Source organism: Thunnus albacares, chromosome 17, assembly GCF_914725855.1.
Source record: "Thunnus albacares chromosome 17, fThuAlb1.1, whole genome shotgun sequence".
Classification (NCBI taxonomy): Eukaryota; Metazoa; Chordata; class Actinopteri; order Scombriformes; family Scombridae; genus Thunnus; species Thunnus albacares.
Genome location: NC_058122.1, coordinates 10,135,157 through 10,157,889, shown reverse-complemented (window position 1 = coordinate 10,157,889; position 22,733 = coordinate 10,135,157). Strand labels below are relative to the sequence as shown.

General features: G+C 39.3%; 1 protein-coding gene across 1 annotated transcript; it reads left to right on the top strand.

Moving 5' to 3' along the window:
• The first annotated feature begins 3,170 nt into the window (after window positions 1-3,170).
• Window positions 3,171-20,700, top strand: nubp1 (nucleotide binding protein 1 (MinD homolog, E. coli)). Its single transcript, XM_044331167.1, has 10 exons — window positions 3,171-3,332; window positions 4,709-4,813; window positions 4,968-5,101; window positions 7,692-7,760; window positions 7,882-7,914; window positions 8,066-8,156; window positions 8,260-8,414; window positions 14,239-14,349; window positions 17,888-18,074; window positions 18,551-20,700. Exons 1-10 carry the CDS (start codon window positions 3,302-3,304, stop codon window positions 18,601-18,603), a joined length of 969 nt encoding a protein of 322 aa, XP_044187102.1. The 5' UTR covers window positions 3,171-3,301; the 3' UTR covers window positions 18,604-20,700.
• The last annotated feature ends 2,033 nt before the right edge of the window (window positions 20,701-22,733 follow it).

The following is a 22,733-nucleotide window of genomic DNA, read 5'->3' as shown; positions in this document are numbered from 1 at the left end:
CAACAGGCCAAACAGGTGGGGGAGGGGAAGGTACATACACACACAAAAATTTGCAGACACTCACACACACACACACACACACACACACACACACACACACACACACACACACACACACAAGGTTACTTAAATACACAAACATATCAAACACATGTAAAAAAAAACTCAGAAAATATGTGTGTATACATATGCTGAAGGGTGTTTACTGTAAGACATTTCACTCAGACATCCACACACACACACACACACACATGCACACATAACACACCTCTTTGTTCTCTGATCGCAAAGCCAGATGGATGACACTCTGTCGACCAACCACCTTTTCCCATGATGCCAGTGAGCCAATAAAACAGCTCGGTCACAAGGTTTAAATGTGTTTGAACAGAAACAACTGTAGACTGCAAAGACCTACGTAGCAATATATGCAACACACACCTGTCATGTCAGTGAGAAACAGGAGTGAGAGGTGGAGGAAGATGCAACAAGTGCCGATATTTAAAGATGTTGTGTAAAGCATTTTTAAAAATCAAAGCATCATTATGATGAACTGTTACCTTGGTCTAGTTAACATACATAAATTGTTTAGGAAACAATAAGGTGATACTCATGCCAACTGTATTGTAGATGCTTCCTGTGGATATTACTACCAGTTGCAATTTGAATGCCTTCTGAGGACCCCTGAATGACTGAACTTCCAACTCTAATATGTGTTATGTACACAAATGTTCTTACATTAATATGATAATTAAAATAAACATAAACAACATACTTTTACTTTTACTTTTATTACTTTAATTTTATTACTTTGTGCCTGTATAACTTGAGGGTAAAACAAGCACATGTGCACTATATGAAACCATACATTGTCCGAAATCAATTCAGATCTATTCATTTCAGCAGCTTTAATTCAAAGTTGAATTTAAACATGAACAATAATGCAAGTCCCATCTTCCTGTCTCTATCTGTGTGTGTGTGTGTGTGTGTGTGTGTGTGTGTGTGTGTATACAATACGACTGTAACCTTTCCAGGCATAACTGAATCCATAGCACACCCTAGTGAGCACAGTCAGTCACACTGACTTTAGTACTCATCCTTGTTTAAGGATAATAAATGACTTCCTGCTGCTAATTCAGGGTAATAACCATAATAATTGTGTGTTTTGTTTGTTTCTGTGTTTATTTTTCTGTTCCCTTCCCCTCATCTCTCCAAAGGGAGGTCAAAGTTCAGGTCCAGCCACAATACCCCAAGGAATGAGTGAATGCACTCAAAAGTTTATCTGGAGCTAATTTTCAGCAACCAGCGTGTCCACACTGGAGAGAAATCATATATGTGTGACCAGTGTGGGAAAAGTTTCCATCAGTCAGGTATTGTCAAAAAGACACATGGACAGGTATAAAGGAGAAAAAAACATACTGGTGTGTGATGAGTAAGAAAATTTATGTTTAATCAAAACACAAGCACGAGGCTGCCAAGTGCTCCAGCCCAATCGAGAATATCCAGACCATTCATGTTTTGTAAAATTGTAAAATATTTTGCAAAATTCCCCCCTTTGCATTGTAGCAGTGTCTAGTGTTAGGTGGTGGAGCAGAATAGTCCTTTTTCACAGAGGACATTTTGACATGTCACAGTAGGAAAAGCACCGGTGTAAATAACTAAACTAATGATGGCTGAACTCCATCCAGCTGCTTCAGTTTCGGGGTTTTGCTATTCTGCACGCTGGCTCACTGTCACTGTCATGACTTACTGAGACACTTGAATAGAACAGAGCCATTGTTAACGTAATCTACACACCTGTGCTTTTTCTACCATGACAAGTCAAAGTGTCTGCTGTGAAAAAGGCCTTTAATGACAAGTTTTTAGTTTTTATAGGAAGTAGGAATATTACATTATGAGATTTTTTTACAACAATGTAAACACCTTAAACAATGTGTTGCTAGTGAGAATACTGTGACATCTAAAAATGTATTAACTAAGTCCTACCTTAACTGATGAGGTTTAAACAAAGTGAAATCAAACCAAAAAAAAAAAAATCTTTCTCATTTAAAACCACAGTGATATGCCTGAAAAGTATGGTTTCTTGGCTTTCATCATGAAGCAAGTTCAACTTCACTAAGCCTAAGTATGGTGTAATTTTTTTTCTATTCACAAAATACGTTCATTTTTCACTGGGCTGCAGTGATTGAATATGAATGCAACAGACTACACTGTGCCAAACACTGTCAGGAACACAATATAAGAATTTTAGTACATTTATTATGCAAATGTAAACTTTCATTCATTATTAGAACTAATTATCTAGATAACTAAATTATCTACCTAGCTGATAGAAGCCATATTTTACAACAGACTACGCAACTAAAAACATTAAAAAAAAAAAAAAAAAAAAACTAAAAAAATTTTTAAAAAATTAAAAACATTCATCATGTACTTACAAGGATTTGGATGGAAAATCCTCTGGGAAATGATTTTGTCCTGTAGCACTGATGTGTAGTAGATGGTAAAAGGTCTACATTTCTCAAAGCTCATTTTTAAACTGAACTGAACTGGAGTTTTACTTAAAATATAATCCTTTGCACAACACTTAAAATAGTTTACGTCAAAGATTGTGGATGAGGTAAATCAGGTTAGGACAGTAGCAGGGATTCGCTCCAGTCCATATCTAAGTCCTACAGTGCCTTTAGCCCTCACTGTCAGTTGGCTTTACGGGTGTTTTTTTTTGTTTGTTTGTTTGTTTGTTTGTTTGTTTGTTTGTTTTATCTTTTTTTTTTTTTAATCTTCTATTTATTTATTTTTTATAAATTGTTTTATGTGTTAGTAACCTACATCATGTGATTGTGGCTCCCCCTGCTGGAATACACCTGTAATGCCAGTTGTGGTCACCTGAGTCTGCTGATTGTGAAACTGCCAGTACACACGCTGAAGATGGGCGTCTATTTATACATTTTTGTGTACTTTCAATATACACGTATATAATATTTTTGAAGAATTCCACAAGAACAACTTTGGACATTTTTGCCAGAATTGATCGAACATGGCAACAAAACTAACCCCTGTTCAACTGAATATATATTCTCTCTATATATTTATATAGGAATTTTCGCCGCTGAATGAAAACACATGCGATGCAAACTCAAGCCTGTAACTGTTCATTGTTTAGGACAGGGTTAACTCTGGTACTGGGCCACAGACACAAATATGGTGACTTGAAATGTACAAACTGCGCATTTTAAGTTTGATCTTGTGCTTACCCGGAACCTTCGAAAGGGGACGAGTTTAACGAAAGGACACTGTTGCAAAGATGGGAGACGTACCAGATAATGCACCAGAACGTGAGTTTTCAAACTTACTTTTGGACTTACCTCCACTACAATATACTTTGGCTGCTTTGCGATGTAGTGTTTTATAATATTGTCTTTACTGTGAGGATGTGGCGTGTTTTTAATCAAACGCTAATATTTACCTCTCTCACTGCTACTGTTAAGCAGCTTTCTGCTGTTGTTGACGATAATATACTTGCATTTTTTCCTGTTTTCAAGGTTTTTAAGATACCAGCAAGGTATCATTTACTAAATATCCACAGGGATTTGTAGTGCTGGCACCTGTTGGTTAAAACCGAACAGAAATCGCTTGTTCACTCAAATTATTTCATTTGAACAGTTATAAAGTGTCAGCGTGTTAATGTCATTGCAGAAATTGGTCTTACGTGAATAAGACATTATTAGACAAGGCTACTTAAACATGGCTGAATGTATTTGTGTCATAAATTTCAGCATGATAGTCCCAGAAATTTAGCTGAGTCATAGTGACGCAGTCGTGTCCGAGTTTCTTACTCCTGCATGTTGTTGTGTGTTATGGTAGTAAACTTATCCCTGTTTCTTCATGCCAGAACCACACTTAAACCCCTAAACTTCCACTTTACTTTAATTCCCCCCTTTAAAGAGCTTTATCGTTTTTAAAATCGCCACATGCATCTCTATATTAAACACTGAGTAAAATATTCAAACTCAAGACTCCGTAGTTTGTAATGCTACACAACTCCAACACATGGAAATATTATTCAAATATTGTTACATTTTATACATATTTACCGAAAATTTAGCCGGGATGTGTTGGTACATTTGGTAACACTGACATCTCCACTAGAATCTAAAATAAAGTCAAAGTGTGGGTTCGTCAAAGTTAGGCTGCACAGTAGGGCTGAGCAATATATCAATATTTTATCAATATTGTGATTCAAGACTAGATATCGTCTTGGATAGCATAATATTGTTCTATTGTGATGTAAGTGTTGTCTTTTTCTGGTTTTAATGGCTGCATTACAATATAGTGATGTTTACCAGACTGTTCAAGCTGTTCTATTATTTGCCTTTACCCACTTAGTCATTATATCCACATTACTGATGATTATTTATCAAAAATCTCATTTTGTAAATATTTTATGAAAGCACCAATAGTCATTCCTACAATATTGTTGCAATATCAATATTGAGTTATTTGGTCAAAAATATTGTGATATTTGATTTTGTCCATATCGCCCAACCTTACTGCACAGCATGAGTTTGTAATGGCAGAGGGGTTGAAGCCCAAGCCCAGAAAACGTATTGGGCTCCGATCTTTTTATGTTACTCTGATAAAGCCAGCACATTGATTAATGGACTCAGGTGCTTGATAAAACACTGTTGACACCCATGTTTAATGCTTTCAGACTGCCCAGGTACACAGAGTGAGCAAGCAGGGAAGTCTGCATCATGCCAGGGCTGTCCCAACCAGAAACTGTGTGCTTCTGGAGCTACCAAGGCCCCTGACCCTGGTAAGACTGTTATCACATCATGATATTATGACAATTGTACATTGCGACTTGACAAAAACCCATATTTGTCCATCAGCGTTTTTGTGACACCAAGATTTATAACACCCGATAGCCCGTCTCTATCCTTCACATCCTCTATCTGTCTCATTTCCAGCCATAGCAGAGATCGGAGTGAAGCTGTCAACAGTCAAACACAAGATCCTTGTGCTGTCTGGAAAAGGAGGAGTGGGGAAGAGTACATTCAGCGCTCACCTGGCCCACGCCTTGGCAAGTGACAGCACAAAGGAGGTAATGTTTTGCAAACCACAGAGCCACCAGCTGGTTGTTCAAAAGACAAAACCATTAGGGCTACTAAGCTATTTGTTTAAACTCAGAATTACACATAATTACTCTGAGCTGCCAACTCTCACGTATTGAGCGTGAGACACTTTTCACACACTGTCACATCACACATCTATTTTCTCATACAGTGAAAAACACATTCATAACTGAAAATGTTGCAGCGCGAAAAGAGATCACTAACAGCACACAGACAGATAAGACAGAGCAGCACCATGCAGCAGTGAGTCATACATGATTTTACATTTTGCAGGGTTGCCAACACGCACTAATCTCTCTCAAATTAATCTCTCAAATCTTACGGCAAATAAGAGATCCTGCTTCACCACACCAGGCTCAAGTCAGTGTAACTCTGAGCTCAGCACACCAGGGGCCTGTACTACGAAGCAACTTCAACATACCCAGGATATCTTTTCGTTATCTGGCTTCACTGAACCTAACGTTGGCCGTCCAGATAACCAGTACTACAAAGCTGGTTATCAACCTGCTCAGTCATCCCGGGGTTTTGCTATCTAGCTATGAGCACGTACGTGTGAAAGAGGCGGGGTTGTTAATTACGAGTGACATCATCAGAACCATGAATGAAGTACTTCATGATATGAGATGAAAAGGTGATACCAAGTGCCTGTGGAAAACTTCTATTCAAGAGACAGCAAAAAGTCATATTCAGCGAAGTGCAATGTAAATGACAGCCTGTAATCATACAACAGAATAAGAAGATGTAGAAACACTAGCAATAATTTCCACATATTAAAAGTAGGCTACGGCTCAAAATACATGTAGAAATTATTATATATGACTTAAGTACAAAGAGATTTTCTTGCTATTTAGCTGGATGATGAAGAAACCATTCTGAATATGTCACATAAAAAAAGAAACTTAAAAGTAATGCCAGACTGTTTCTGCTACTGAAGCAAAGAGTGTAAAAGTAGTTAATGACTGATGAGGTCTATCTCACTGAAATGTTGCATTTATAATCATGGAAGCCAATAACAGTGTGTGGATTATTATTCTGATAAAAGACAATATTTCGTTTTTATTTCCAGTTATCATCACACAGTTGTCTGATGTTATTCTAAGCAGCAGTGATGAGATCAGAGAGTAAAATCATCCACACTGTCAGCTTCACTCCGGGGATAAATAAACTTTATACTATTAAAATGCAGCTAAAATCATCATTACGTAATTAGTGTCGTAAATGATCTCTCTGTTTGTTAGAAGCTCTGTTTTAAAACCAGAGTGGAAATAGAAAGCCTGGAACAATGAAATGTTTCCACTGACCTATTAAAATATATATTGCTCTTTTTTACTTGTCACTTTATTGTAAACTCAGGACTTTTGTCCATGTTGGGATCCTGTTGGAATGATGACTCTTTCTCCCAGTGATCTGATTGGTTAGTGGTCGGTGTGTTGACAGGTTGTGATCTCAACTTCTCAAGTTAACCTTCTCCGGAGCAGGATAGCTGTTCAGTATAAGTTACCATGGTGATGAACCCCGGTAAGAAGTGAACCAGCGTCGTAGGACTGAAAACCCAGAGTTAAACCTGAAGTTACCTTGCTAACCCCAAATCCTGCTTGGTAGTACAGGCCTCAGGTTAGCGTAGGCCGTTTCTCAGGTGGAGCAGGGTTGGATGGGATGAAAAACATTTCAAATATGAAATAGCCATTCTTCTAATAATCATTTCCTGTCCTGATCCACCCAATTTTATACTAGTACCCTCAATCTAACTAATCTAGACTAGTGCAGGTGGCTGTTTAGAGATTAGGTGGTGTGGAAATGACAGGAAATTTGTTTTAAATTACAATTGTTTTTCTGTGGGAGGATCCTCAGACCTCCCCACCAATTATGTATCTGTCCAAGTTTGCTCCCTCATTTTAAAACATAACCAGGTGCCCATGCATAGACATGTTTACTTCCATATGGATGGAGGTGAGAGGCTACAGTGGGGAGTGTTAGATGATGGGAGCGACTTGATGAGGAGCATAGATCTTTCTTATTATTGTTTATTTCTTATTTATTGTTCCTGTTTAAATCTATATCTTTGCTGTGTCCCCTGCAAATCACTTAAAGGCCACTAGAGGTCATCATATCTGAGGTGTAACTTCAATCTGATATACTGCAGACAGTCACCTGAGGATATGTCAGAAAAAAACATAGCTGTAGTATGAGACTGATTCCTATTAGAAGATAAGATATAAGATATTTTATAGATTACTTTTATTGATTTTACTTTTTATATTTCATTCATGTGTTTTATCTTTATATGTGTGAAATAAAATAAAATAAAATAAAAATAAAAAAAATAGATTATTGAAGTTTTTGATTTTGAAGTATTTATTATTGTAGGGGCAAAATGTTCCATGATATGATCTACATTTGATAAAAATATATTTTAGTCAAAAGTGCAACTACACTATTCAAATTGATAAAACATTCATTGTAGCCCATATTGTTCCAGTGGTATTTCTAAATTCTTTCCTCCGCAGTTAGTGATATGGTTGCCAAACAGACTGTTTCTTCTGCTTTCTCCGTTTTTAGGTTGCCCTGCTGGATGTAGATATCTGCGGTCCATCCATTCCTAGGATCATGGGCTTAGAAGGAGAACAAGTAAGAATGTTAAGAAATGGAAACAGAAATACACAGAGGTATTTGAATGTAGAGACCTTGTATCATTTTACCAGAAACACAGACGTCAGAGCAGGTTAGTAATCAGTTTTCTTGTGCCCAGGTTCACCAGAGTGGGTCAGGCTGGTCTCCTGTGGTGAGTCAATTGAAACGATGCTGCTTTTTGAAAAATGTTTATTTCTTTGAAGAAATCTCATATATTGTAAGTTAAAATGTGTGTGTGTGTGTGTGTGTGTGTGTGTGTGTGTGTGTGTGTGTGTGTGTGTGTGTGTGTGTTTGTGTTCCAGTATGTGGACGACAACCTTGCTGTCATGTCCATTGGCTTCCTGCTCGGTAGCCCTGATGATGCTGTGATCTGGAGGGGACCCAAGAAGAATGGTATGTGTGTGTGTGTGTGTGTGTGTGTGTGTGTGTGTGTGTGTGTGTATATACAGTATATAAAGTTAAATTATTTACTTGTGTGGATTTTGTGTCCAATCAGGAATGATCAAGCAGTTTCTGAGGGATGTTGATTGGGGGGAACTGGACTATCTCATCGTGGACACGCCCCCTGGCACGTCTGATGAGCACCTGTCAATTGTCCAGTACCTAAGCTCCACCCACGTCGATGGTGCTGTCATCATCACCACACCACAGGTACACACACACACAAACATGTTCAACAGTTATATACTTAACAATAATAACATTTACACCACCTTTACCACAACATGTTTAAGCTGTCCTGACTGTAAAGCACTGTTTTTTAATCCTGGTCCTGGGGCACCCATGCCCTGCATGTTTTAGATGTTCCTCTCTTCCAACACACCTAATTCAAATGATCAGCTCATCATCAAGCTCTGCAGAAGCCTGATAAAATACCCATTCATTTGAATTGGTGTGTTAGCGCATGGAAACATCTATGACCGTATTCACACCAAATCAGACACACCAGCCCGCAGCGAGAAAGTTGATCCAGAGTAAAGTTTTGGAGAAGTGCAACCCGACGTCATGCTGTGATGGCCAATCACAGCCGGCAAACAGACTGATCAGAGCTGTGTTTGTTACAATTAAAAGTAAAGTAAGGTTTTGCTGTCAGCTTCCTGACTCATTTTAAAAAAGCACAAACATGCCCACACCACCGCTCAATCCAGCAATGGTGCGCCGCAACACCTGATTTAGTGTGAATACGGCCTAAAACATGAAGGGTAGGGGTGCCCCAGGACCAGGATCGAAAAAACACTGCTATAAAGGGGAATTCCATCCTCAAATACTGGTAATGTATCAGAAGTCTGTGTCTACTTTCACTCCAGCTGCTTTGACCGTTTATACTTCAGTCAGTGAAGTATAAACAGCAGCCTGGAGTTGTTGCTTCGTTGGTGGTATTTGTATCACACTAGTGACTAATAATAACAGTGAAAATAACAGACTCACACTATTAACAGACAGGGAATGAGAGCACCCCTTTTACTCAGAATGCAACATCGTAGCAGCTGCATTGTATCATGCAGTGGTCTATTCAGTGCTACTCTTCATGAGGGAATTACTATCTCTGCCTCTTTGTGGTCAGTGTTTTATTGAAAGATGCCCTGCACAGCTATAATGGCACATTTAAAGCCAAGAACGTTTGTGGATATCTAAAGAATTGCCAGTAAAGATCAAGTTTTGTTGTCAGTTACCACGAATTAAATAGAGCTTCTTACTAGAGCTTTCATTATTCACAAACAGAGAATAAATGCAGTTTTGATTGGATCTGATATTATCTGAGCTGGAAACCCCCCCGCCCCCCACACTAGTAATGTGACTGTCACCAGTCCCTCTCTACCCACATGTTTAAATGATGCACCTGTTTTAGGGGGCTGGTGGAAAGTAATTCTGGGAAATCAAAGCGCACGAGACATGTTCAGAGAAATTGTTGCCCCTCAAATTAACTATTACTAAGTGCGTATATCCCCCTATGCATGTAAGCATTTTTTCCAAACCTTAACCAAAGGGTTTTATTCGCATAAACATCACCACACCACCATTACCACGTGTTGACACTGTAGGAAGAGCCAAAAATGATGTGAAACTTTTTGTGTGATAGATTTAAGAAGCTCATAACCCAGGTGGCATTATGTTGACAATAAAGTAAATGCTAGCTATGATCATGGATCTGTGGTGTCCCTTTTTGATATACACAGACACACATCAGCTGTCCTGCTCTCTGACCTAATATTGATTACACTATTGAATATGCACAGAGGTGTTGTTTTTTTTTTTTGTTTGTTTGTTTTTCTCCTGACTTGCACCCAGTTGGAGCCATATTGGAGGTCTTGTGTATTATATCAAGTAGAATCTAACATTAGCAGTGGCTAGAAGTCACATGTTAAGATTATCATTGTTTACATGTTCTCCTCGTGCCTGCATGGTTCTCTCTGGGTACTGCAGCTTCCTCCCACAGACCAAAAACATGCAGCTTAGGTATGGTGTGAATGTGAGTATGAATAGTTGTCTGTCTCTTTACTATATGTCAGCCCTGTGATTGGCTGGCAACCTGTCCAGGGTGTATCCCACCTCTCGCCCAACGTCAGTTGAGATTGGTTCCAGCTCCCCCATGACCCTCTAGAGGATAAGCAGTAATGAAAAACTGAAAAAAAAAATCTTGGAGAAGAGTTTGAACGAAATAAGTTTCCACAATAACCTTTTTTTAAACAAACTTACTGACAGTGTGTCACAATAGGTTGTATCGTCTTGTCCCTGTCCATTGTTTGTATAGAGCTGTGTACTGTACTCCTCTGTTAAATCTCACACTAAACAAACACTTCCTAATATTTATTTTAGACTGGACTTGTGAGGTCAGACAGCAGTGGATTCATTTCCTCATTCCATCAGCTCTCACTTAACCAAAACTAACCACACACGAGGTGGGAATTACCCAGAAAAGAGAAGTCAGTCTATGTAATATCAAGTTGCCGAGCTCTTGATATTTTAAGAGTTTTTCCACACATTGACATATGTGGGCTGCTCAGTTTGTCGAGGCTCACTGCTTTGCTCAAGAGAAACATGATAGCAGTTGGCAGAGAACAGATAACAATATATACAAATCCTTTATCTTTTGTTCTTTTCTCTGGTGTCTGGTGTTTCCGTTCTGTCTCTCCTCTCGTCTTCTGTGGCGCCCTCTGCCCCACTCTTCTCTTGCTTTGCCTTTCTCTCTCCGTCTTTCTGTTTCTCTTTCTAGGAGGTGTCGTTGCAAGACGTGCGAAAAGAGATCCGGTTCTGTCAGAAGGTCAAGCTGCCTATCCGGAAACAGAAATACACAGAGGTATTTGAATGTAGAGACCTTGTATCATTTTACCAGAAACACAGACGTCAGAGCAGGTTAGTAATCAGTTTTCTTGTGCCCAGGTTCACCAGAGTGGGTCAGGCTGGTCTCCTGTGGTGAGTCAATTGAAACGATGCTGCTTTTTGAAAAATGTTTATTTCTTTGAAGAAATCTCATATATTGTAAGTTAAAATGTGTGTGTGTGTGTGTGTGTGTGTGTGTGTGTGTGTGTGTGTGTGTGTGTGTGTGTGTGTTTGTGTTCCAGTATGTGGACGACAACCTTGCTGTCATGTCCATTGGCTTCCTGCTCGGTAGCCCTGATGATGCTGTGATCTGGAGGGGACCCAAGAAGAATGGTATGTGTGTGTGTGTGTGTGTGTGTGTGTGTGTGTGTGTGTGTGTGTATATACAGTATATAAAGTTAAATTATTTACTTGTGTGGATTTTGTGTCCAATCAGGAATGATCAAGCAGTTTCTGAGGGATGTTGATTGGGGGGAACTGGACTATCTCATCGTGGACACGCCCCCTGGCACGTCTGATGAGCACCTGTCAATTGTCCAGTACCTAAGCTCCACCCACGTCGATGGTGCTGTCATCATCACCACACCACAGGTACACACACACACAAACATGTTCAACAGTTATATACTTAACAATAATAACATTTACACCACCTTTACCACAACATGTTTAAGCTGTCCTGACTGTAAAGCACTGTTTTTTAATCCTGGTCCTGGGGCACCCATGCCCTGCATGTTTTAGATGTTCCTCTCTTCCAACACACCTAATTCAAATGATCAGCTCATCATCAAGCTCTGCAGAAGCCTGATAAAATACCCATTCATTTGAATTGGTGTGTTAGCGCATGGAAACATCTATGACCGTATTCACACCAAATCAGACACACCAGCCCGCAGCGAGAAAGTTGATCCAGAGTAAAGTTTTGGAGAAGTGCAACCCGACGTCATGCTGTGATGGCCAATCACAGCCGGCAAACAGACTGATCAGAGCTGTGTTTGTTACAATTAAAAGTAAAGTAAGGTTTTGCTGTCAGCTTCCTGACTCATTTTAAAAAAGCACAAACATGCCCACACCACCGCTCAATCCAGCAATGGTGCGCCGCAACACCTGATTTAGTGTGAATACGGCCTAAAACATGAAGGGTAGGGGTGCCCCAGGACCAGGATCGAAAAAACACTGCTATAAAGGGGAATTCCATCCTCAAATACTGGTAATGTATCAGAAGTCTGTGTCTACTTTCACTCCAGCTGCTTTGACCGTTTATACTTCAGTCAGTGAAGTATAAACAGCAGCCTGGAGTTGTTGCTTCGTTGGTGGTATTTGTATCACACTAGTGACTAATAATAACAGTGAAAATAACAGACTCACACTATTAACAGACAGGGAATGAGAGCACCCCTTTTACTCAGAATGCAACATCGTAGCAGCTGCATTGTATCATGCAGTGGTCTATTCAGTGCTACTCTTCATGAGGGAATTACTATCTCTGCCTCTTTGTGGTCAGTGTTTTATTGAAAGATGCCCTGCACAGCTATAATGGCACATTTAAAGCCAAGAACGTTTGTGGATATCTAAAGAATTGCCAGTAAAGATCAAGTTTTGTTGTCAGTTACCACGAATTAAATAGAGCTTCTTACTAGAGCTTTCATTATTCACAAACAGAGAATAAATGCAGTTTTGATTGGATCTGATATTATCTGAGCTGGAAACCCCCCCGCCCCCCACACTAGTAATGTGACTGTCACCAGTCCCTCTCTACCCACATGTTTAAATGATGCACCTGTTTTAGGGGGCTGGTGGAAAGTAATTCTGGGAAATCAAAGCGCACGAGACATGTTCAGAGAAATTGTTGCCCCTCAAATTAACTATTACTAAGTGCGTATATCCCCCTATGCATGTAAGCATTTTTTCCAAACCTTAACCAAAGGGTTTTATTCGCATAAACATCACCACACCACCATTACCACGTGTTGACACTGTAGGAAGAGCCAAAAATGATGTGAAACTTTTTGTGTGATAGATTTAAGAAGCTCATAACCCAGGTGGCATTATGTTGACAATAAAGTAAATGCTAGCTATGATCATGGATCTGTGGTGTCCCTTTTTGATATACACAGACACACATCAGCTGTCCTGCTCTCTGACCTAATATTGATTACACTATTGAATATGCACAGAGGTGTTGTTTTTTTTTTTTGTTTGTTTGTTTTTCTCCTGACTTGCACCCAGTTGGAGCCATATTGGAGGTCTTGTGTATTATATCAAGTAGAATCTAACATTAGCAGTGGCTAGAAGTCACATGTTAAGATTATCATTGTTTACATGTTCTCCTCGTGCCTGCATGGTTCTCTCTGGGTACTGCAGCTTCCTCCCACAGACCAAAAACATGCAGCTTAGGTATGGTGTGAATGTGAGTATGAATAGTTGTCTGTCTCTTTACTATATGTCAGCCCTGTGATTGGCTGGCAACCTGTCCAGGGTGTATCCCACCTCTCGCCCAACGTCAGTTGAGATTGGTTCCAGCTCCCCCATGACCCTCTAGAGGATAAGCAGTAATGAAAAACTGAAAAAAAAAATCTTGGAGAAGAGTTTGAACGAAATAAGTTTCCACAATAACCTTTTTTTAAACAAACTTACTGACAGTGTGTCACAATAGGTTGTATCGTCTTGTCCCTGTCCATTGTTTGTATAGAGCTGTGTACTGTACTCCTCTGTTAAATCTCACACTAAACAAACACTTCCTAATATTTATTTTAGACTGGACTTGTGAGGTCAGACAGCAGTGGATTCATTTCCTCATTCCATCAGCTCTCACTTAACCAAAACTAACCACACACGAGGTGGGAATTACCCAGAAAAGAGAAGTCAGTCTATGTAATATCAAGTTGCCGAGCTCTTGATATTTTAAGAGTTTTTCCACACATTGACATATGTGGGCTGCTCAGTTTGTCGAGGCTCACTGCTTTGCTCAAGAGAAACATGATAGCAGTTGGCAGAGAACAGATAACAATATATACAAATCCTTTATCTTTTGTTCTTTTCTCTGGTGTCTGGTGTTTCCGTTCTGTCTCTCCTCTCGTCTTCTGTGGCGCCCTCTGCCCCACTCTTCTCTTGCTTTGCCTTTCTCTCTCCGTCTTTCTGTTTCTCTTTCTAGGAGGTGTCGTTGCAAGACGTGCGAAAAGAGATCCGGTTCTGTCAGAAGGTCAAGCTGCCTATCATCGGAGTGGTAGAGAACATGAGTGGCTTCGTCTGTCCTAAATGCAAGGTCACTAGCAGATGTGCATACACAGTGATGCAAACTGACTTTCTCTCTCACATACTGAATATACAAATACACTCGAACACAGTACCCACTAGGCTGATGTTAAAACTGATGTAAAAATTAGGGTGGCACGATATTGGATTTTTTGCCGATATCCAATATGCCGATATTTCCAACTCACTGTGGCCGATTGCCGATACCGATATATGCACATATTTTTTTCCAGATGGCTGAGGAGACTATTATGCATGCAAGCATAGATTGTACTAAGTATGACCAAGAAAGACAATATATGAGGGAAGAATTTAGGAAGCCTTAAAACTTTAATGAATCTGCCAGGTGGGTCGGGCAGTAGAATTTTCATTGAGTTAAATGGTAAATGGACTGTACTTGTATAGCGCCTTTCTAGTCTTTTGACCACTCAAAGTGCCTTTTTTTTACACTACGAATCACAGTCACCCATTCACACACATTCATACGCTGAATGGTACAGGGGCTACCATGCAAGGTCCCAACCTGCCCATCAGAGGAGATCTAGTCATTCATACACATTCACACACTGATGGCACAGCCATCAGGAGCAATTCGGGGTTAAGTATCTTGCCCACATGCGGACTGGAGGAGCCGGGAATCGAACTGCTGATCTTCTGATTAGTAGACGACCTGCTCTGGCTGGTGGCCAACTGCCAATAAAAACCAAAGTTTTTTTTTCCCCCCAAACAGAGTGGTACATCCTGTCAGCTGACGTGTTTCCTATCTGTGCAGCTGAACTTAGCAGCCCCTCAACGGACTGTTTCTCCCTGACGGTCCCGGTGCTTCCTCCGCAGGCTCCACTTCACTCAAGCTGCCTGTCAGACCCGCTGCTTCTTCCCACTTTTTCCCTGAATAACAAACCGGGGCTTGGTGTTTTGGCTGGATCCACATGGAGAGCCGAGGCTAACGTTAGCTGAGAGGCTAGCGGAGCACAGCCAGCTAGCCTCTGCTAGCCTCCCAGCTAACGTTAGCCCCAGCTCTGCACGTGGATCCAACCAGAGCACTGAGTTAAAGTGGGAAGAAGCAGCGGGTCTGACGGGCAGCTTGAGTGAAGTGGAGCCTGCGGAGGAAGCACCGGGACCGTCAGGTTGAAACATTTTGTGGAGGGAAGCACAGTCGGGCGGGGGAGGAGACGGCCTCTCATAAGCGGCAGAAATGATCGATGCCGATATTTCATTTTAGAGCTTTTATCAGCCGATACCGATGACATGCCGATAATATTGTGCATCCCTAGTAAAAATCATGACAGCAATTATAAACAGAGTACAGATTTCATCCAAGTTAGCAGTGTGTTTTAGCTTTCTTTTAAGCTGCATGAAGCAACAAAGTAGAAAGTAGAGAAGGGCTCAGGTGCAGTAATAAAAATCGAAAGTATATCTAACCTCTAATCTAACCTCTAGGGCAGACAGACCAAACAAACATGTAAGCACAGCAAAGAGGAAGTTGTGAGTCAACCTGTAACAGGGTAGACAGACATGATAGACCAGCGAATGTCACAGCTAAGCAATCATAATTAAGAAGCTCTGAAGCTGGCCTGCTCTCTGTCATCACCTTTAATCTTAAACTATTAACTCATGGCACCATTGAGATCACCATGATCAACCATGTCACAACTCAGCTTGGAAAGGGAGGCAATATTAAACCATGGATCTTTGTTAAGACAAAGTTAGTGATTAACAAGAAATTGGATTGTTTCAAAAATACACAAACACAAGAGGCAAACTACCAAAGAAGAAGGGCCTGTGGATGCTGTTCAAACCAAAAACCAAATATAACCAAAAGGGGACTTCTAAACTTGAGCTAAAACTAACACAATGAAACAAAACTGCAAATAAAACCTCACTGTCTAGACCTAGTTTTTAGTGGATTGAAAAAAACATAAGTACAATAAGAACAGCACCACTCAGGAATGCTAAGTGTGTGCAATCAGTGGTCAGCGGAACTACACCTGGCTTCATGCCCAGGTAATGAGTGCCTCATATTAGTTTTACAGCAATAGATATCTACACTCTTAAAAACAACAACAAGAGGCACAGCATCGAGCTGTTTACAATATCTGAGCTGCGCCAACCGACAGGCTGGCCAGGCATTTATTGGTGGATTGGAGTGCTGGACCAGGTGCCACTCCAATCAGGATCACCACTAAACCCAACCTGGAAGTAGCAGCAGCCTTTGAGGCTGCTTTACATGTTAAAAAAAAAAAAAAACATTAAAGAAAGGACTACATATATGCACACAAGGCAAGGATTGGTGGCAGTCGAAACAAACCAAGTAATTCACATTGAAGGTCTGCACAGGTTTTATTTTCCAATCCTACACATGCAGATTTTCCGACTTGTTCCTGAAGTGATTCTAATCACTCCCTCCTGCAACTTATTTTCTACTGAAAGTCTGATGTCTGCCCCATCTCACGGGAAGAGACACATGTAGCATTCTTTTAATGTAAGAAAATGCAAACTGTTTCTCCCCTTATGTTTAAAGACCATGAATTAAAAACTAAACCTTTAAAGTAAAAAAAACAGCTTCAGTTTGGCAACTAAAAGTAGTGGAAAACACTGTAGATTGAGCCTTTGTTTCTCAAAGAAACATGATACTGTATAAACCAGTGGCCTAATTGCCTTCTTGTTATCAAGACATTTATGTACTGCTTGTGCAAACAATAAAATTGATATTCATCAAACACAAACAGCCATAAAACTTTATGCAAAGATAGAGAACAATAAATCTCACCTGCTCTATACCCATTTTCTTTTGCGCGTGCAGGCTTGTTTGCGTATAGAAATGTACCTCAGAATATGTCATATATGGTCAACCACATCCCATTTAAAGGCCCGTTAGCCTTGATGTGGAGTTATGTGTTGTGGACAAATGAGAAAGATTAACACATTAAACATCACGAACAAGGAGGTTAAGATACTGTAGATTAGATGTGCGGGAATGCTTTCCAGCATGTACTGGGGCTGTACATAAGTTTCATTTTGTGTGTTCCTGTAATGCAGTTTGTGTTACTGTGCTGTATGTGGTGTTTTATAACACCTCAAACTATGTTCACACTTCATTTGTTGTCAAGGTCAACTGACTGACAAGATGATGGCGGCAGATGGTGTAGATAAAAAGAATAGTTTGGTGTAATCGTTCATGTGATTGTATCAATCCAACGCTATGACAGTTTTGATTCTAATGTATTTCCCGTTGTAAATGGTTACATCATACGTGTTTTTCCTCTTGTTTTTAAGTTCCTTAAACAGACAGAAAACCTGGTTATAAACAGACCTGTCTAATGTCGGTAGAGATGTGTGTGGTTATTTTGTAGCAACCTGATCTTTTTCAGGTGATTTAACACGGTGGACAGCTGTATGTAAATGAACTCTACACAAATATGTTGTATGAAAAGGAAGTTTTTCATAAAACAGATACTGTAGGAATCACACAACTTCAACTGACCCTATTATATATATTTGAAAATGCACGCATAACTCATATTTTGCTTTGTCCCTCTCTCTTTCAGAACACGTCGCAGATCTTCCCTCCCACTAGCGGGGGCGCTGAGCAAATGTGTGCCAATCTAAATCTGCCTCTGTTAGGCAAGGTACCCCTAGACCCAAGGATAGCACGAAGCTGTGACGAGGGCAGGTCTTTCCTTAACGAAATACCAGACTCTCCTGCGGCTGAAGCCTACCAGAGAATTGTGCAGAGTAAGTGTTCCTAAGAAGACTGTCTATTTTCATCCTGTTGCTAACGAACGTCATGTTACGGATCTAGTTACATTCTTGAGTAAGGAAGTTAAACGCACACATGGATGTATTCCGGCTTCCAGCGAAGTCCATTATCATTTTTTGATGACAAGACGATTTACTTGATGATCCAATTCCCGTTTAATTGCAATGAAAGGAGAAGTGATCATTTTACAAAAAAAGAAGTAGTTGACTAAAGCGGAAGCAGAGGAGTTGTATTGAAATTCAATAACTGTACTGAAGATTAAAGTTGACAAATCAAATGTGGTTTGGATCACATGATTTACTCAATGCTCTTGCAGGCAGTGAATAAAAGGGCAACAAACACACACAATGATCTGTAATAGCAAGCATATTTGTATGTGTTCTTGGAAATCAAGTTAATCAAAACTACCATTATCATCATCGTCACATGCCTGTCCTCTCTCCACCACCAGGTATCCAGGACTACTGTTCCAACCGTGTGACAGAGGAGCAGAGCACCACCTGAACACACTCTAATGGTGGCCATTTTGGACCAGAACACTGAGACAGATCACATGGGTCTGGTAGAAATGATTAATTTCTGAATAAGAAAACACAGAGGAAATCCCATAACATTTGTGTTGTAATGTTGACCAAAGTCTGGCAGAATTATCTCAATAACATCATTATAATGCATGACTGGCAGCAGCTTGCATAGCCTTTGGTGAACTGGTCAGACCTTGCCGGTTAGTTTGTTCTGTAGTGAGTAGCCAGTGCACCATTTACAGAAAAAAAGTATTCAGGATTATAAAAATAATAAAACATTATCATAATGATGATAGTTTTTGTAATATTAAGACTATTTCCACATTGTAATAAAGTGAAAAAAATAAGCACTTGGGCCAAATTTTGAACATCAGCACTTGCATTACAAGACAAACTGCAACATAAAGAGAGATGGCAATAAATTCTGTTTAAACATCACTTCAAATCTTAACTTTACTTAAGCTGAGATAAATACACATTTTAAACCCTATAATTATATAATTAATATGATTGCACTAAGGCTATATGAAATGTTTACTTAAAAGAACATGGCTAGCAATTTTCTATATTTTTCTTACTGTCAACAAGTCCCATGAAAAGACCAAAACCAACAATGTTGTAGTCGATTTCTAAATACTTTGTCTTCTCTACCCTATCTGTGGCACTCAGCCCCAGTTCAACTGATTTCTACTGAAGATATAAATCTTGAGTCACAAATATACAGCATACTTTCATTTTAAAAGAAAAATGCTACAACAGCTGGACACTGTAGTTTTTAGCAAACGTTACTGAAACAGGAGTAAATAGTGCATTTGTAGGGGACTATTTTCAGTTGCAGATTAACACGTTTAATACTGAGTATTTATGGCAGCAGAACAGTGTATGTGTAACTGAGTCAAAGTAAACTGCTGCTCCCTGCTTATAACAAAGGAACATGTCGTCCAGTGCAACACTGTGGCTCACTCATGTGTTTTTAATAGTTTCTGGACAATAATGGATTTCAATGGCAAAGAGGAATAATCTGTATCAGATTATTGTCATGGGATTTGGTTATCTCATGGGATTTGTTGACTATAAGAAAAATAAAAACCACCACAGACCCTTTAATAATAAAGTATACGTAGGGACCTGAGCACGGTCATACCTCAAATGACATTAAGACATGTAGTTTATTTTCTCTTTTTCCTCAGAATAAGACTGTTATGGATCTTGTGAAGCAACCTAAAATTAAGTTAAATGCACTATGTCAGTTACTTTAGTAGATTAAAACAGATAAATTATCTCCCCTATGCTGTAGCAGGACAGATGGTTTTAGGAAAGTTAAACCTGTGATTATGCAGTAAATCAAGTAGTAAAGACATTTAACCATCTGTGACCATGTTGGGCTTCCACCCAGCCCTCACTACATTTTGTTGGAGTAAATAAATAGTAAGCAGGAAGGGGGAAGTCACCACAATCAGCTGGGGATTTTAGGTCCCCAGTTGGTCAAGTCCTAGATACAGAACACAGTACACAGTATCACCAGTATGGTATGAAGTTTCAGATTCTCATTTGATTGATTGTGATTGTAATCATTCCACCTTATAAATGAGGAAACTTCTGTAGGGAGATGATAAGTAAGTTTCTGAGTCAACTAAATTGTTTGCTTTGTTAGCATATCTTTAGTTTTGAAATGCAGATAACAGATCAGAGACGTGCACATTATGCATTTAAAGGTCATGGAGGTTACTCATTTCATAACACCTGGAGCCAGTGGCCATACTTTGCAAGGTTTGGAAAAAAATTGCGGTTTTCATACACCAAAGCAAAATGTACCAAATTTGGATCATAGTATGTTTTAATTTACTTCAATAACCAAATGTAAAGTTCAGGTGTAGTTATGTCTTGAGTGACTCAGTTGTTCATGATTTGAAAATATCAGTTACCAGCTCTATAACTTTTAGAGGTTGATTCCCTGTTGTCAATTATTCTTTTCTTTTATTGAACTACTGATTTGTTATAAACAAGTGTTTTGGACAGATATTGTGTGTGATGTACTTCCAATGACTGATTTATGAAATAAATGATCAAACATAAAGTAGTAGTCAAGTTTTTTAGCCACTCTTGCAGTGTGGCTCTATGGAGGAAAATGATGGCCAGTTAGTCCACCACTATGGTCTAGACTGAAATATCTCAACTATTGGAAGGATTGATATGAATGTCGCTGGCTATTCCCTAATTTTTCTCAACAACTATTTAATGGATTGCCAGACTGTACAGACATACATCGTGAGGATGAATTGTAACAACTTTGGTGATCCCTTAAGGGATATGGCATTAATGTGTTTAGAAATACAGAAAACACACTGGCATCTGCCTTACACAGATTTGCTCTCCGGAGACCGAAAATGTGATCGTTGTTATTAGTCTTTGGAGACTGTGACCGTAATCTTCGGGGGCAACCAGTGCAACAGTGTGGCTCATTGGCGTGTTTTTAAGGTCCACGGTACAGAGGAATACAATATATCAGGCTGTGGATACACACATAATACTTGTAAGTAGGATGAGCTCATTGTTGGTTTGGCTCTGCACATCAGATTTGTTGACAATAAGAAAAATATAGAAAATCACCAACTTTTACTTTATCCAAATACCTGCAAAACAATTGACACTCCTATCAGCATCAGCTCTACTTTCTTTTTTGTGCTTATTACCAAATGTTGGCACGCTAAACTAAGGAGGCCATGTTATACACTTCCCACTAAACATTAACATGTTAACATTGTAATTGTGAGTATGTAAGCGTGATGCTGAAGTTAGCATTTAGCTCAAAGCACAGTTCAACCTCATAGAGCTGTTAGCTTGGCTTTATTGGTCTGCTAATAAATCTTCAGATTCCTTGAAATAACTTTGTCTTTAATGTTAAGACCCACGCCCAAAGTATTGTATGTTGCCAACATAATTCATGACAAATAATAATGATTGCTATGTGGAAAGTTTTTGAAAGTCTTGCTATCAGTTTTTATTTGTGTGTATGTGTGTATGTCTGTGTGTCCTCATGTGCTCTTTGTTGTATACATGGCCGTAGTTCCTCCAGCATTCACTGAAAAAGACATGTGAAACTGCATCTGCATCCTGCTAACAGACAAAACAACCACAGTCACAGCCACATGGATGACATTCTCACATATTTTATACTGCAGGTCCCACACAGCTCTTGGGTTTTATTTTATGATAGTGTTAGTGGCAATCTGCTGAGTTAGAAAAGTATGACTTTAAGCGCTAAAATGTTTTCCCTCCATTTAAGTCCATTCATAAAAATACAATGAATGCACATAACAGCAAGTTTAATTTTTTAGAATGTAAGCAAACTGTCTTGATGAATGAAGGAGTAAAGGAGTAGATAAGTGTCCATCACTAATATGTGACTACCATATAGTTGTTATAGTTAGGAAACCTTATACAGTATACCTAATGCGCATTACACATTGTACAATACAAGTTTCTTACAAAATAAAAATTGCTGTTTTTAATGTCGAGAATTATTAAATTATTTCATTTAAGAGTTGTAAGCAGCTGTGTCTTCCATTATTTAAAAATAAACTTAAGACTGTCACTTCAGTTTCAGTTTGCCCTTCCATCATCATCCAACTTAAACAGATAATGTATGGTCACTAACACGGACACTAACCAAATGAAGCATCAGAAGGACTGGGGATGTAAGTATGGCAAGCATAAAAAAAAACAGGTTAAGCCATTGTTTGGTCAAACCATTTCCACATCTTAAAAGGCAGTAGAAGAAGTTAGCCCTTTTGGTGATGTGGTGAATCATGTAGCAACTTAACAAAAGAGCCTATTGTGCTTTATGTCCATGTTCACGTATATGTGAATAATTGTGTTTGTGATCGCAAACTAGTGAGCTTTTTTTAAACCATAACCGACTCAACAAAGGGTTGTGGGATGAATTTTATTCAGGGAAATGAACAGCTATATTCAATATATTATGTAACAAAGGCAAAAAGTCCCTAAAAGAGTGAGACAGACTTGTCATACCTGATTTTATAAGAGGCTCATTCAGACTTTTTGTGTGGGAGTTGCTCAGAAAACAGTCTGAAGTATTGTCAGAAATGA